The 17,818-nt window shown below is 39.5% G+C and overlaps 1 protein-coding gene across 3 annotated transcripts in view; it reads left to right on the top strand.

Annotated features, from left to right (window-relative positions):
- The window catches only part of trmu (tRNA 5-methylaminomethyl-2-thiouridylate methyltransferase), a 56,711-nt gene extending 48,871 nt beyond the window's left edge, over positions 1-7,840 (top strand). For all 3 annotated transcript variants that reach the window (XM_059987476.1, XM_059987474.1, XM_059987475.1), the window contains one exon: positions 219-7,840. In XM_059987476.1, coding sequence (XP_059843459.1) covers positions 219-350 — 132 coding nt within the window. In that variant the 3' untranslated portion in view covers positions 351-7,840. The remainder of the gene's footprint in view (positions 1-218) is intronic.
- The last annotated feature ends 9,978 nt before the right edge of the window (positions 7,841-17,818 follow it).

Below are 17,818 nucleotides of genomic sequence, written 5' to 3'. Positions count from 1 at the left end.
GCCCTTCATGGATCCAGCGGAGTGCTGTCTTGATGTCCCGTGGTTAGGTTAGAGTTAAGTCAAGGCTTGCTGGGTGGTGCGGCTCAAAGGGTCGGAAAAGCCTATTCTGCTTAAATAAAATAAATAGTTATATTTTACATGTTAGACACTATTATTAAAATGCTGGGTTTGTAAGTAAGCATTATGTATGTTCAAATGTTTTATACATTGATTTTCAGTTTGCTGTGCTCTACAAGGATGAAGAATGTCTTGGCAGTGGTAAAATAATGAAGCTGGGCCCTTCCATGTACACACAAGAGGCAAGCCAGGGTAAAATTGGCAGATGTCTGAAGACTGGTATTACCTGTTAAAGAGCCTGTGATATAACCGGTCAGTCAGCTTTGTCAGAGGCTGTGAACCAGCAGAACCAAAACGAATAATCATCCATCTGTAAAGAGACTGGAATCCAAATGAATGAAGATCACATCTCTCTTCCTTTCCTTAAACCTTATATTCAAATATACTGGCTTTTGAGATCCGGCCTTTTTTTTGGAGTCATAGGTTAATTTTCAAATTCTAAAATAGTTTCCCGTCATGATTTTTTCTAATAAGTATTCGATCAATTGTATTTTGTAATTTGTTTTACAATACCTGCAGTTATTGCAACTTAATTGCCATTTAAAAAATAATGATACTTTAATACTAAAGTCAATGAATTTTATGTAATTTATTAAATAGGAACAACCTTTTCAGAAAAGTAAAAATTGTTTAATAAACTGAAAAAAGTTACTTAATGACTTTGGAGGTTGACTAGAGATTAAAGATCAAAGATTCAAAGTACATTTATTATCAAAGTATGTATGCAGTATCCAACCTGAGATTTGTCTTCCCACAGACAGCCATGAAACATCACGGAGCTTGTTCAAAGAAAACACCAAACACCCTCAAAAAAGAACGAATTCTGCAAACGTTAATAAACAAATGAATAGCACACAGGATATTAGACATCAAACTGCAGAGTCCTTGAAACAGTTTAGAACAGTTAGTATCAGTTATTTCAATGGAATATCAGAGTTTCTGGAAGGGCATAACAGATAAAGGATTATTATTTTATGTCAACTCTTCATTGGTACAACTAATAGTGACCTAATTTTAGCACACCCAGAAAATGTGTTTAAATGACAGCTTTGCACATGCGTCTGATGTAAAAGTCATATCATGGACACAGGCGTGGTTCAAGCTTGGAGGTTCACTTTGAAATTCTGTAGTGACACAAAATGACCGGAAAGTGACGGACATTGCTTTTCTCTCCTGGAAGAAAAATAGATGTTCAATCTCATAAGACTTTTAATACTGCTTAATACCTAGGCTATTACAACGTGCGTGTCCCCAGTGAGCATAGTCAAATATTTTAAGAAAATAGCCGAGGCAAAATAATTTCAAAAGGAAGCAAGCGATCCAGTGATTTGGCATCAGAGGGATGGTCTGATGGAACATGGAGTTAAATGTGTTGAAAGAATAAGTAAATTTAGGAAGGACAACAAAATTCTAGGGGCGTATAGCCTGATGGGAGTTCGGGGAGCTGGGTTAATCACAATAGGCAGCGATTCAAACAGAGAGAGGAGAAATGGGTTAAAAATTCTATATCTGAATGCACGAAGTGTCAGAAATAAGGCATATGAGCTTGAAGCCCAGGCGCGAATGGGTAACTATGATGTTGTTGGGATAACGGAGACATGGCTGCAGGGAGATCAGACTCTGGGAAATGAATGTACAAGGGTATACGTGCTATCGTAGGGACAGAAATGTGGGCAGAGGGGGTGGGGTGGCCCTGTTGGTGAGGAATGAGATTTAGTCCTTTGCAAGGGGGGACATAGGGTCAGGAGAAGTAGAATCTGTGTGGATAGAGCTGAGGAATAATAAGGGCAAAAGGACCCAAATGGGTGTTGTCTACAGGCCACCAAACAGTAGCATGGATATTGGGTGCAAGTTGAATAGGGAGTTAACATTGGCATGTGGCAAAGGTAATGTCGCAGTAGTTATGGGGGATTTCAACATGCAGGTGAACTGGGAGAATCAGGTTGGTGCTGGACCACAGGATAGGGAGTTTGTAGAGTGCCTACAGGATGCATTCTTGGAACAGCTTGTACGAGAGCCGACCAGGGACAAGACTATTCTGGATTTAGTGTTATGTAATGAACAGGATTTGATAAGCGATCTCGCAGTCAAGGAGCCGTTAGGAGGTAGTGATCACAATATGATAAGCTTTTACCTGCAATTTGAGAAGGATAAGGGCAGCTCGGAGGTGTCAGTGTTGCAGATGAACAGGGGAAACTTTGGAGCCATGAGGGAGGAGCTGGCCAAAGTTGACTGGACGGATAGCCTAGCAGAAAAGACAGTGGAACAGCAATGGCAGGTATTCTTGGGAATAATGCACAAGGTGCAAAATCAGTTCATCCCCCAGAGAAGGAAGGATTCAAAGGGGGGAAAGGGGCCACAGTGGTTGACAAAGGAAGTCAGAGATTGCCTAGCATTAAAAAAAAGGAAATATGATAAAGCTAAGGTGAGTGGGAGGACAGATGGTTGGGAAGTTTTTAAGGAACAACAGAACTTAACTAAAAAGACAATATGGGGAGAAAAAATGAGGTACGAACGCAAGCTAGCCAGGAATATAAAGGAAGATAGCAAAAGCTTTTTTAGGTATGTGAAGAGAAAGAAGATAGTTAAGAACAATGTTGGGCCCTTGAAGAATGAATTGGGAAACAGAGAAATGGCAGAAGAATTTAATGAGTACTTTAGATCTGTTTTCACTAAGGAAGACACAAGCAATCTCCCAGATGTATGGATGGGCCAAGGACATAGGATAACAGATGAAATGAAACAGATTGACATTCGGAAGGAAACGGTGATGAGAAGACTGATGGGACTGAAGGCTGACAAATCCCCAGGTCCAGATGGTCTGCACCCTAGGGTACTAAAGGAGGTGGCCCTGGAAATTGCAGATGCATTGGTAATCATTTTCCAATGTTCCTTAGATTCAGGATCATTTCCTGAGGATTGGAGAATGGCTAATGTTATCCCACTTTTTAAAAAAGGAGGGTGGGAGAAAACAGAACTATCGACCTGTCAGCCTGACATCAGTGGTGGAAAAGATGCTAGAGTCCATTATTAAGGATGAAATAGTGGCATATCTAGATAGCAGTGATAGGATTGGGCCAAGCCAGCATGGATTTACCAAGGGTAAATCACGCTTGACTAATCTGTTGGAGTTTTTCGAGGATATAACCAGGAAGTTAGATGGGGGAGATCCAGTGGATGTAGTGTACCTCGATTTTCAGAAGGCATTTGATAAGGTCCCACATAGAAGATTGGTGGGTGAACTCAAAGCTCAGGGCATCGGGGGGAAGGCATTGACATGGATAGAAAACTGGTTGGCAGATAGAAAGCAAAGGGTAGCGGTGAATGGGTGTTTCTCGGAATGGCAGGTGGTGACTATTGGGGTGCCACAGGGCTCGGTATTGGGACCACAGCTGTTTACCATTTACATTAACGATTTGGATAAAGGCATAAAAAATAACATCAGCAAATTTGCTGATGATACTAAGCTGGGTGGCAGTGTGACATGTGATGAGGATGTTAGGAGAATTCAGGGTGACTTGGATAGGCTGGCTGAGTGGGCAGATACTTGGCAGATGGCGTTTAATGTGAATAAGTGTGAGGTTATCCACTTTGGGAGTAAGAACAGGAAGGCAGATTATTATCTGAACGGTGTAGAGTTGGGTAAGGGAGAAATACAAAGAGATCTCGGAGTCCTTGTTCATCAGTCACTGAAGGTGAATGAGCAAGTGCAGCAGGCAGTGAAGAAGGCTAATGGAATGTTGGCCTTTATTACAAAGGGAATTGAGTACAAGAGCAAGGAAATCCTCTTGCATTTGTACAGAGCCCTGGTGAGACCACACCTGGAGTATTGTGTACAGTTTTGGTCTCCAGGGTTAAGGAAGGACATCCTGGCTGTAGAGGAAGTGCAGCGTAGATTCACAAGGTTAATTCCTGGGATGTCTGGACTGTCTTACGCAGAGAGGTTAGAGAGACTGGGCTTGTATATGCTGGAATTAAGGAGATTGAGAGGGGATCTGATTGAAACATATAAGATTATTAAGGGATTGGACAGGATAGAGGCAGGAAATATGTTCTAGACGCTGGGAGAGTCCAGTACCAGAGGGCATGGTTTGAGAATAAGGGGTAGGTCATTTAGGACAGAGTTAAGGAAAAACTTCTTCTCCCAGAGAGTTGTGGGGGTCTGGAATGCACTGCCTCGGAAGGTAGTGGAGACCAATTCTCTGGATGCTTTCAAGAAGGAGCTGGATAGATATCTTATGGATGGGGAATCAAGGGATGTGGGGACAAGGCAGGAACAGGGTATTGATAGTAATTGATCAGCCATGATCTCAAAATGGCGGTGCAGGCTTGAAGGGCCGAATGGTCTACTTCTGCACCTATTGTCTATCTTAATGCTTTTATATATTAACAATTTTGATGAACTTTCATTCAAAAGGTTAATTCCCTTTTATGCAGTTTGGTTCTTTTAAATATGAAAATTGAAGTAAAGGGGATGTTTGAAAGGAGGCTCCTACAGTGCAGTTATATGAAAATTAATACAAGAAGGCATTGCCAGGTTCAGTGAGGAGTACAATTTGTGGTAGTTCTCTGTCCTAAATTTTCTGAAGCAGAATAATTGAGAATGTGAGATTTAAGATTGTTTATCATCACTTCCAGAACACAAGTGTAAAGAAGAATTATATAATTGTTACTCTGGATCTGATGCAGCACGAAAAAAACAATAAATATGAATATGTAAGATAGCTTGTATGACCTTAAAGTAATGATACACAAGTAGAAGTATCCATAAATTATCATAATGATGGGTTTCAACAATTGCTTACATGTCGCTTGCTGTTCCTTCAATTTACTTTCCATAGAATTAATGTTGTAAAGACTGTGAAAATGATGCCTGAATATTGGTTCATTGGAGCAACTGAGGGCAGGACACAGTGTAGTCAGAATGTAGAAGTGTGGGGAAAATATATTGGTGGAGAAAATTGGTTAGTGAGATTTGGAAAAGTGTAGCTGAGAATTTTCAGATAATTGCACTGAAGGTTAAGGAGCCAGTTGGCTTTTGATGTGTGAGTTTCTACTCTGAATACTCTTAAGAACAGAACAGTTATTGATAAGTTGGAATTGGCGAAGCTTGAGGTCAATGAGTTTTTGCAAACTTGTCTGGAGCTGCTAAAGGCTGATATGAAGATTTTCACAGCAGTAGGGGTTAAGGTAAGGGGATTTGAATCGTTTAATTGCTTCATTCTTGTTGAGTGATCACAGTCACATGCAGTTTAAAGATATAATTATCACCTTGTGAAATGAATGCGAATAACATTGATAGCTTTTAGGACTGATCATCGTACTTTCCTACAAGCCCCAAGAACAAAAATATTCATTCTGCAAGAATGCCAGAATAATGAGATAAGAGATGGGTTTTTAATGGTCCTTTTTTTGAAGAAGCCATGACAGATGAGAGAATAGCATCCTAATTATCTTGTTTCTCCCACAAATTTCACATTGATGAAATTAGACAAAGAACCTGCTATTCAAACCTTTATCCAATCTGTCAGTGGATATTCTCTGATGACAACTACCTGAACAGTTGTTCCTGTGAGATATTTCTTCTGGTACAGATAAGATGCATTTATGCTCATGGTTATATAAGCTGATTAAACATTTCTTGCTTTAACCAAACAAAATACATGTATTTTGTTGTAAAGCAACAGGAATATCATACACATAAAACCATTTTTGAAATGCAGTTTTACTTGTAAAGAACCACAGTTCATCCTAGTTTAATACTAATTTAATTTACAGTCAATGAATAAATACTAATAAAGTATACTTGGTTATTAATTTTCATAACAGAGGGTGATTTGCAAAGTATCCAGATTTTAAAGAGAAGTGAATTCTGAGGCTAGGGAATATCCCTTGCTAAGGTATAACCAGAGCTAATTACTAGAAGTGCTGCATTGGAAACTGACTTTGATTCTTTCAAATTGAAAAATACCTTCCAACCATTTCAATGTTATTAGTAGATGTCTGTCTTTACCTAGTCGTGCCTTTTGAGGAAACTGCCAGGTCTTTGGTAACTCACTGTAACACATCTATTAAGGGTATTGTAATGGAGAAATGCCCTTTTCTGTTCTTACCCCGTCAGTACTCCGCTCCAAGTTATCACTTGAAGGTGTCTTGTCAGGTTAATTTCCTGGTTTAAGCCCATAGCCATCTTTAGCAGCTTCATCAAGAACCTTCTATGCATTATAGCCCAGAAGTAGACATTTCAAACTTTCAGTTCTATTCGTAGTTGCTTTTAAAGTGAATCATTCTGTGCCTGAAAGTAAAAAGATATGAATTAGGTTGGTAAGTGGTAACAAACATTTGCTTATTGTTACCTACCAGGCTAAATGTAGTAAATGGCCACTCTCCTCACCATCAACACCAGCAACATTTGTGCAATCTGCAAACTTATTAATCATACCTCAACAGTCACATCAAAGCAGAGAGAATCCCAGCAGTGATCTCTGTGGCATACTGCTAATTAAAAGCTGCCACTCACTAAAACAGGTTCCCAACCTGGGGTCCACAGACCCCTTGCTTAATGCTATTGGTCAATGGCATAAAAAAGTTTGGGAACCCCCTACACTAAAGCAACCCTATGCTATTGTCCTCTGACTTCTATTACAAAGCCAATTTGCTAACTTGTTTTAATTACCCAATTCCCAATTTTAACAATTTTCCCAATTTCTTTTCCAAAGACACTGCGTGACTGGCAGTGAGATTTTCCACCTTTTTGTGTTTTTCTGTCAAATAATAACCAACAAAAACTCTTCTTGACATTAAGTGGCTTTACTATCACCAAATCTGTCATTGTAAACAGCAGAAGACCATCGTTACTAAGAAACTTTAATGGACCAGAAGAATACTTCTGTATCAAGAGTGGATCGATGACCTCCAGAAAAAAACTTCTTGCAAATCTGAAGGAAAAGCACATTTACTCTCAGGGCAGGCAGTATAAGATGAGGAAGAAACGGGGGCAATATTCCATATCATGAACCACAAATGTGAGGAAACCAATCCATGTGTTCTCATCAAGGGTGAAAAGGAGATGTTGAGGGCCATCGGATGGAGGGAGGAGAGAAACTGTTTCTTTCCAAGCAGCTCTGGTTAAGAGTTCACAATGTATAAAGGTACAAGGCAGGAACTTGGTGGCAAAACTCTGAGTTCCACCCACACCCATGCTCAGTGGCATCAAATCCCAAATAACTTGCTTCAGTGGCATCTCAAATGCCACCTACATATTCACTTCCTCCACTGTGTAGTGTGTAATATCCACATAATCCCTGTACAAACAATTTATTCACAACTCACATGCTACATGGACATTGTACTACATGGGAGCACCACAACGCCCAAGTATCCTTTATACCATACAACATCACCATTTGTTGCCATTGGGTGACACTCCTGGTTGTTCACCTGAATTTAATGGACATAATGCTGGTATTATCTTTACATGAATTATCGGTAATACCCGACCAACATTGACCTGGTTTTCCGATGGCGGGACACTCACCTTCTACTGATCAGTATTGTCTGTTTTCAGATTTCCATCAGAGAAACATAAAGCAGTACACCACAGGAACAGGCCATTCAGCCTACAATGTTGTACTGAACCAGCTAAAAACCAAATCAAAAAATACCCAAACACTAATCCCTCCTATCTACAGCATCTTCCTTACATCCATCTGCCTATCCAAATGTCTCTTAAAAACCCCCAATGTATTGGCTTCTACCACTTTACCAGCCAGCGCATTCCAGGCATGAGTAAAAACTTGCCCCTCACATCCCTTTTGAATCTACCCCCTCTCACCTTCAATGCATGCCCTCTGGTATTAAGCATTTCAACGCTGGGAAACAGATACTCTGTCCACTCTGTCTATGACTCTCATAATCTTTTAAACCTCTATCAGATCTCCCCTCAGCCTCTGGTGCTTCAGAGAAAACAACCAAGTTTCCCCAGCTGTCTTGTACAGCGCATGCCCTCTAATCCAGGCAGCATCCTGGTAAACCTCTCCTGTACCCTCTTCAAAGCCTCACATCCTTCCTGGAGTGGAGGTGACCAGAACTGTACATGATACTCCAGATGTGGCCTAACCAGAGTTTTATTGAGTTGCAACATAAACTAGTGACTTTTGAACTCCATGCCTTGACTAAAAAAAGCAAGTATTCCATAATCTTTCTTAATCCCCTTATCGACCTGTGTAGCAACTTTCAAGGAGCTACCAACTTGGAACCCAAGATCTCTCTGCTCAGCAACACTGTTAAGGAACTTGCCCTTAACGATGTACTGTGTTGCTCTACCAACGTGCATTTGCCCTACTGAGGTGCAACACCTCACATTTATCTGGGTTAAACTCCATCTGCTATTTCTCTGCCCATATCTGCAACTGATCTACGTTGTGCTGTATTCTATGCTAGTCTTCTACTCTGTCCACAGCTCCACCAATCTTGGTATCATCTGCAAATTTACAAACCACACATCTACATTTTCATCCAGGTTATTTATATAGATCACAAATAGCAGAGGTCCTGCACAACTCCACTAATTATGGGCCTCCAGCTTGAATAAGTCCCTTCAAACACTACTCTGTCTTCCATGTACAAGCCAGTTCTGAATCCAGTCAGCCAATTTGCCAGGGATGCCATCTGCTATTTGTTCTGTAATTAATGGTACACTGCTTGATAACTGATTAATAAAATTCAAAACATAATTGCTTGGGAGGGAGAGGGTTCCAATAAACAGCATTCCATGACTCACCCAAAGTCCAGGCTTTGAAAATCATTTTCTTAAAATTCATGAGGGGACATTAAAGTCCTACAGACCATCACAGATGAATAAAGTATCCTTGAAAGATGACAGTATTCTAGCCGACTTGTCTTTCTAACTATATATCATTAAATGGCACCATTGAGCAAATTTTTTATTTAAGTTCTACTTGAAATTCCTCACCTGCCAAGGAATTACTGTTAAAGTTCTGAACCGAATTCCTGCACAGGAGAACCCATTCATGTTTGGTTAAATGTCCCATTCCTCGAAATGAATTGGATATAATCTTGTAAGTCAAAGATCATTTAAAACTTTAATTTTAATATTTAGTAGACTATTACTTTGTTTCATAAAATCTTCATTAGGAAACCTAAGTAATTAAAATGGTATAATTTGTTTTCTGAAGAGCAGCAAAGTATTAAGTAGCTGGATAAACTACAATTATAAGATTTGCATAACGGATGCTACCTGTACAATTATGCTTTCAGGAAATTATTTGCAAAAACTTTTTTTAAGTGCTATTTAATAAAACAACCTGAAGTAAAGGTTTTGGATTGACTACCTTTTTTTATTCAATGCTTCCATTTTTGCTTTGCATTCTAAAATGTCATAGGATGATTAAATACTGAATTCCTATACTGACCACGAATTCTAAACTGACCTGTGGACTTCCAGTACAACATAAGTGGGGCATGGGGGATGAGGGAGAAAAACATTGTGAACATAAATAATATCCCACCAAGTTTGATAACAATTGCTTGGAAACTTTGAAGTTCTAAGGTTGATTATTAATGTGACTTTTCCTGCTGAAAACACATCAGGTAATAGGTGAAAAACAATTAAGTTTGAATACAGTGAATTCTGGTTAATTGGGCCATCAGTTAATCGGGGTGGCCATTTATTTGGGACAACTCATAAAGAACAAAATCATATCGAGAAAACAGCAGTTTATCCCTCTGTTCATTTGGGACACTATGTCTGTTCATTGGGGCAGGAGACTGTTGCAGAACAATTTCTAACTAATGTCCGACGTGTGCACTTACGTGACTGTTAGACGCAACGCCGTGCTTAGACTGAATAGTTTTGAAATAGTGGTCAGTTGCAAGTGTTTGTGGTCAGAAAGCAGTGATTTTTTTCACTGAAAGTTGGTGAGAAATAAGCAGCAAGACAAAGTTTCAAGCATTCAGGAAGCAGCTGGGAGTGAGAATGAAATGATTTCACTACTTCAACAAGTTAGGAACAATAAAGAATTTGTAAGTATCAACAATCATCTTGAATGTTACAATGAAACTGAGGATTTGGAGGATGCAATCATCAATAGCATTGTATGTCACACCTGTGCAAGGTGTGTTCATTTACAGTGAATTAAAAGAACAGTGAAGAAATATAGCAATATAAAACCATAAATAATTAAACAATAATGTTAATCATGCCAAGTGGAAATAAATCCAGGACCAGCCTATTGGCTCAGAGTGTCTGACACTCCGAGGGAGAAGTTGTAAAGTTTGATGGCCACAGGTAGGAATGACTTCCTATGACGCTCAGTGTTACACTTTGGTGGAATGAGTCTGGCTGAATGTACTCCTGTGCCTAACCAGTACATTATGGAGTGGATGGGAGACATTGTCCGAGATGGCATGCAAATTGGACAGCATCCTCTTTTCAGACACCACCGTCAGAGAGTTCAGTTCCACCCCCACAACATCACTGGCCTTACAAATGAGTTTGTTGATTCTGTTGGTGTCTGCTACCCTCAGCCTGCTGCCCCAGCACACAACAGCAAACATGAACGCGTATTTTGGATGAATTCTTCCAATAACCATACGGAACTAATGTACAGTTTTATAGTACTCTAGTAGTGTTCTAATTTGTTCTGTATTTTAAATACATATTTTGTTACTTGGTTAAATGGTAGTCTCTGTTTTTTTATACCTTTTTAATTCCATTAAACTTCGGTTAATTGAGCCAAAATGTATTGGTCCCGATGTCTTCCAATTAAACAGAATCCACTGTATATAAAATCCCGGTGACAGAATATTTTGTGGCATTATATGTAAAATGAGCACTGTCTTTTGTGGATAAATCTATTTTCCCTTGTTCCATCAAAGTAACAGTGAGGCATTTTGCATAATCTATATTCTTGTACATTTGCTGCAAGGTCAACTGCTGTATTGGTGTTTCTGGCTGCCAAATCCAATTCAGTACCGTTCCTTCATAGTGCTGATTTCCCTCCTGTATACTTTTGTCACATTCCTTATGACTTTTGGAAATCTTTAGCTCCTCAGCGCTCCAGCTTCTGCACTCTCAACTTGCTGTTTATTGAATGGAAAACTGCCAAAATGCAGGCTGACAAACAAAATGCATGTTAAAATGCCTTTTTCATGGTAGAAATTTAAAACGTGACTGATATATTAAGTTTTTAGTCACAACTGGCTGGAATGGTCTATTATTCTGTTTAATGATGCAGAAACATCAAAAAGAAATTTGCTCTGTCAAAGGAAGAAAGATTGCTTTTAATCTTACAAGAACTCTGCATTTACCTTAATTGAAATCACTAAATCTTTAATTATTTTAAGTATAAAATGTAGATTATCTGTTTTCAAGTATTTTCAGTCATGGTATTTCAGGGCTGGTAAGTCCAAATGCAGTGTGCTTAGAAGTATCAGATGACAGAGCTGTGGTATGGTACCAGAGAAAGCCCTGGTTCCCATAACCTCCCATTTGTTGAGATACAAGTGTCAGCCTTATTGCTGAGGCACAGCCATGTTTACCTAACTACCAACAGTTTATCCTAGAGATGGATAATTCAGATTGCCTTGGAATTAATGCAACTTCATGGTGATGTGGTTGATTTTCTGGCCGTGAGATTGATAAAAGGTTTAATATATAGGTAAAATTTGATTTGCTGTTATTAATGCTTGGCTGGAGGTTTCTATTTGGGTGGTAAAATTATATTCTCAGAGCATGAGTCATATTTCCTGTAGAAATTAATCCGTACCTAGGCACATCCTGAATGTTTGCCAGAGTATGCTGAGCTGGCTATATTACGGCATTAACTGCGTATGAGGCTGATTTGTTGCCACGGTTGTCGGTTTGATCATGCCAAACACCAGCTAATCATGGGTTCAACAAAAGGAGGAATCACCTTCCCATAACTTTCCCAACACTAAACTAATTGCTGGTTGATTTCTACAAGCTGTCACTGTGATTCTGCGAACATCTGCTGCTTTCTACAATTGGTTCAAAGTTCAAAGTATATTTATTATCAAAGTACATATATGTCACCATATACAACCCTGAGATTGAATTTCTTGTGCACATACTCAATAAATCCATAATAGAATAATAACCATAATAGAATCAATGGAAGACCACACTAACTGGGCATTCAACCTGTTGTCAAAAGACAACAAACTGCAAATACACAAAAAAAAGAAATAAGAATAATAAATAAATAAGCAATTAGTATCAAGTATATGAGATGAAGAGTCCTTGAAAGTGAGTCCATAAGTTGTGGGAGCATTTCAATTTTGGGGCAAGTGGAGTTACCCTTTGGTTCAAGAGCCTGATAGTTGAGGGATAATAACTGTTCCTGAACCTGGTGGTGTGGGTCCTGAGGGTCCTGTAACACCTTCCCGATGGCAGCAGTGAGAAGAGGAAGTGGGTGTTCCTGACAATGGATGCTGCTTTCATGGAGATGTGCTCAATGGAGGAGAAGGCTTTACCTGTGATCGACTAGGCCGTATCTATTACTTTTCTGAAGAATTTTCTGCTCAAGGGCATTGGTGTCTAAATGCAAAAATCTAAATCACTGCGGCTGGTTCTGAAGGGCTTAACAGATATGTTCAAACTTGGAGAAGTGTGTCTAATACTAGGTGTTTCCCTGGAAAACAACTTGGAGCTAAAGGCCATCCAAGGCAAGATAACCTTTTGGAAACAAGGAGGAGCAGGGCTTGCAACAGGAGGCTGATACAGCTTAGGTCCTCTATTTTCACTCAAGATGCAATGAAATTAATTCCCATTATGAATATTAAATTTGAGTGACTAATACAGAAAGTAGTGGTAATTTGCAACTTCCTCCTTTCAGAAGAGTCAACATAATTCAGGGAATATCATGGCCTTTGTTGATCAAGTTCCTGAATATGGAGGTCTGATACTGCTGGATCTATAGACAAAGGTTAATTTATTATTAAAGTATCTATTCAGTATACAACTCTGAAATTTGCCTTCTCCAGATTGCCACAAAACAAAGCCACGGGATTGCTTAAAGAAAAACAATCAAACCCCTCCCCTTCCCGCACAAAGTCCCAAATTTTAATCGCAATGGCAACAAAAGCAACAACCCCCAACCCGGCAGAAAATCAAATTGACGAACTGCAAGAACATCAAACCCCAACACCACTCCCCAAGAAATTAAACTCCTCAGATAGCAACAAGAGCGAATGGGGCAAAAAAGACAGAATATAAAAGAAATAAAACTATAGCTGAAAGAGTATATAACTGAAATACCAACCTCTTCTGCAGAGTTAGTGATTGTTTCTTCAATCCTTTTGTTTTGAAGACCTACATTATCAGCTTCAATATTCTGACAGGCTGAGTGATGATCCATTTTTATCCCTCAATATAAATCTTGCCTTTGGCTTCAAGTTTTCCAGCTGTCTGTGTATCTAGGCCTCTCTCGTTCAAAATTAGATTCTCCAGCCATCATTTTGAGCTGAGTTATCTCACCATTCTTTTCTGGTGGGCTGCTAGGTACAGGCAGAGACAGAAGACCATGCTTCCAGAAACTCGAAGCTTCCCTGTGCTGGTTAACAAGCCAGAGCTGTCCTCAAGAGAAAAAAGCAACACACAAAAAGCTGGAGGAAGAAATTAGTTTTCTATTGTCAGTAGTTCCATATTTCAGCATACGCTGTCTCTTGCATCTCTCTGAAGAAAAACAAGCTTCATATAAATTTATGACAATATTACTTCTGTAACATGCCTTGAAATTGATTATTCACTCTCTGACAATTACATAACTGGTCCTTGCATAGGATGTTGTCTTTCCATCTGGACATGCCATTTCTGGAGAGGAGCAGACCAATTTATATTAATAATAATGATAATAATAAATACTTTATTGATCCCAAGTAGGAAATTCTTTCATTGCAGCAGCAACATTAAAAAACACACTTAGCAGGGAGCAGACTTAATTAATAATAAAGTACGGAATAATAATTTACAGAATGATAATGTACCAATGTGCAATAATAATGTACAAAATAATAAAGCAGAGTCTATTGTACTGTGATGTGTGTTCTTCTGTTGCACAGAGATGAACTGTTGTGTATGCTCATTGCATTTGGTAGGAATCATTTTCTGTAACGATCCTTGTGAGAGCAGAGCTGGAAGGGCCTGTTGGAAAGGGAGCTCCGCTGCTTATTCAGTCAGTCATGGAGAGGATGTGCCTGATTTTTCATAATGGAAACAGTTTATTTAGTGACTTCCTCTCCACCACTAACTCAAGAGTCCGGGTTTTAGCCAAGGTTGGATCCAGCCCTTTTGATGAGTTTATTTATTCTTTTTACATCACCAGCACCAATACTACCTCCCCAACGTAAAGCCACAATGAAGATGGCACTCACTACAACAGACCAGTAAAAGATCTCCAACACCCTGCTGCACACATTGAAGGATCTCAGCTTCCTTAGAAAGTAGAGTCTGCTCATCCCCTTCTTGAAAACAGGCTTGGTTTGTACTGATTTGTACTGAAATTCTGAGGTGTACAGTGTGAACAGAAACGGAGACAGGACAGTCCATTGTGGTGATCCAGTGTCACTCACCACCATCTCAGACAGAGAACTACCCAGCTGTACAAACTGGGGTCTATCAGTCAGGTAGTCAGTAATCCAGGAGATAACAGATTTGTCTATGTCTTTCCTTTGCAGCTTCTTGCAAAGAAAAGTGTCTGGATTGTATTGAAGGCAATAGAGAAATCAAAAAATGTGGTTCTCACAATGACACCAGCATCATTCTCTCTGCAACAGGTAGATGATGGCATCATCAACTCCCACATCACAGCCTTGCCTGCTTTTTCCTCACCACTAATCCTTCAACTATAGCCTTCAAAGTTATTTTAACACTCTATTTCAACTGTAGCCTGATAAACAACTTGTATAAGTCTGACACTTCCTCCTTACTTTTACATCCATCTTTCATCAGAAAACAATTTTCCATGTTAACCTCCAATACACTCGCACTGCCATTAATGTCACCACATTTGTACAAAAGGTAGCTTAGACCGGGAAAAGGAAAGTGAGGCACCTGAAATTTTAAGTATTACATGATCCACTTTTAAGTTTATCCAGTGTAGACAGTATTGTCATTTAAGGGGGAAATTTAGACAGGCCACCTTCTGTGAGAGTTGCACATTTGAAAGTTTGTTCTTTTGCTGACATTAGGCTTGCACTAAATTATGTCACTTGTTGTATAATGGATATTTCTCTCATAGTCAGAATAATTCAGCACAGAAACAGGCCCTTCGGCCCAACATCCATGCTAACCAAGGTGTACACCTAAGCTAGTCCAATTTGCAGGCATTTGACCCATAGCCCTATGAACCTTACTTATCCAGATATCTTTTAAATGTTGGTACGTCCTGACGTAATTGAATCAGAAAGTTCCACACCACTAAAAAGCAAATTATGCTACTTTGTTGACTTTCTCTTATTTTAAAGGGGCATTGCACTGACATCAGGAAACTTGACTGGCCAAAGCTAAACTGCAGGCTGCACGAACACCTTACGAAGCCCATAGAGTGTGTTCTCACTAACGGCGGAAGTTTATTCCACCTTTCACTGGTGAGATACTCATTAATGGCCTTTCAATCAATCTTTGCTTTTGTTGTGACATCACTGGCACCCTGGGGCTATTGTAATGGTCAAGGCTGTGCACACAGAGTGGGTTAGGGATGTTGAGCAGGGAGTCCAGAGTTAACCATTTGGTTAAAGTTTACTCCCATGGAGTCCTTGGGGACACGTCTTCACATCTCTGATGAACAAAATATTACTAGCATCAGATTTGCCAAAGCTGTTACTATGGGGATATGTGAAATGCTGTCTCTAGCCAGACACTCATGCCAGTGATTACATTGATTCTCAATTTTCTCTCCACAGAATCTTTCAAAGGGGCCGTAGCAGATGCCTGTTGCCTCTAACGATTGCTTCATCTCAGTGTTTGACCTTCTTCAATTTTCTCTGCCTCTTGCAGACCCTCCCTTGGAGATAGCCATCATAAATGCTGGACAAACTGAATGAGGCAGGGAGGAAGACCATGGCGTAGCAATCAGCTTTGCTTGGATGGGTAGGGAGGCATCAGTCATTACAGAACAACACGGCAGTTAAAATATTTCACAATAACATAGTCAGCTGCAGTGGGACTATAATTCTACAGATTCATACAAATCCACCATACGGGTGGATGGCTGTTGCACCGAAGATGACATAGTCTGTCAACGTGCAGTGGTTTGGATGGTACCACACAGGATTGGGAGTACAATCGGCTGAGGAGGTGGTGCAAAAGGCTGTAGTTGTTGAGACGCAAGAGACTGCAGATGCTGGATTCTGAAGCAACAAACAAGAAGCTGGAAGAACTCAGCTTGTCAGCCAGCATCTGTGGAGGGGAAAAGTCAACATTTCGAGTGAAGACCATACATTGTTGGGTCAGAGGGTCTTTTATCACCTTTAGTATAATGACTAAATTCCAACTGGAATGAAGAGCAAAATTTGAAGTTTGGTCTCAATGAAATAATAACGTTCCACAAGCAATATTAAATGTGAAATAACAGCAATGTCAGCATGGCAGGAGAAGCAGCATAAATTAGTTCTGCCTCCTATTTCTGCATAATGTAGCATAAATTATAATCTATATAATAAATCAGAGAATTACTGTATTCGTAAGTCTCTAATGTGCAAAGTATTACCATATCTTTACTCCAAATGAAATTCAGTACTTTGTTATAACCAATTAATTGGAGTTTGCAGTTTGGGGATACTGTATCATCATGAGAATTATTTTGTTAGAATTGATTACTGCAACTTACTTCACAAAAGCCTTCGTTTGTTCATAAGCTGCTAATAAATCCTTCCATTGCTTGGTTTCCTGAGCAACCTGCAGAATCCATTAAACAAACAGCTCTCCCATTGGTAAAACCAACCAGGAAGGCAAATAGAAGAAAGGATCACATGTAGAATTTGGATTGCATTCCTTTTTGTTGCATTAAGTATGTGCTGTGTATGGTACTAATGGCCAAATGATCTCCTTTAAAATAAATGTAGTCCAAAGTACAGCTTTGGAAGTGTTTCCATCTAGAATTACATTTTTAAAACAGGAACTGTACAGTTCCTGACTGGGCCACCCCTGATCTAAGTCCCTATCAGTCAGAGAAGGGAGTCAGCTTTTGAAGGCAAGCTCATTGTAAGAGCCTGACACATGAGAGCGTGAGAGAGAGAGATAGATAGAGATATGAGATTTTAAAAACCAGGAAGGATATCGGAATCAGTTTTAATATCACCAGCATAGGTTGTGAAATTAGTTGTCTTTGTGACTGCAATATATTACAATACAAAATAATAGAGAAAAATGTGAATTACAGTAAGTAAATGTATTTTAAATAGTTAAATGAACAGTGCAAAAATAAACATTTTGAAAATGTAGTGAGGTAGTGTTCATGTGTACAATGCCCATTCAGAAATGGTCTGGCAGAGGGGAAGAAGCTGTTCTGACAGGGATGGCAAGGTATCCAACGAGGAAGAGCTTGGCTGTCTCCTTCAGCTGTGGGAGACTCCGATCATTTAAGTGTTGCACAAATAAGTGCCATGTTCCGATAAGTTTTGCTGAGGTGTGGGATCTTCACACTTCTGAAAACAGCTG

This window comes from Hypanus sabinus, chromosome 13, assembly GCF_030144855.1.
Source record: "Hypanus sabinus isolate sHypSab1 chromosome 13, sHypSab1.hap1, whole genome shotgun sequence".
In the NCBI taxonomy this organism is placed as follows: Eukaryota; Metazoa; Chordata; class Chondrichthyes; order Myliobatiformes; family Dasyatidae; genus Hypanus; species Hypanus sabinus.
This window is presented reverse-complemented; position numbering and strand designations above follow the sequence as displayed.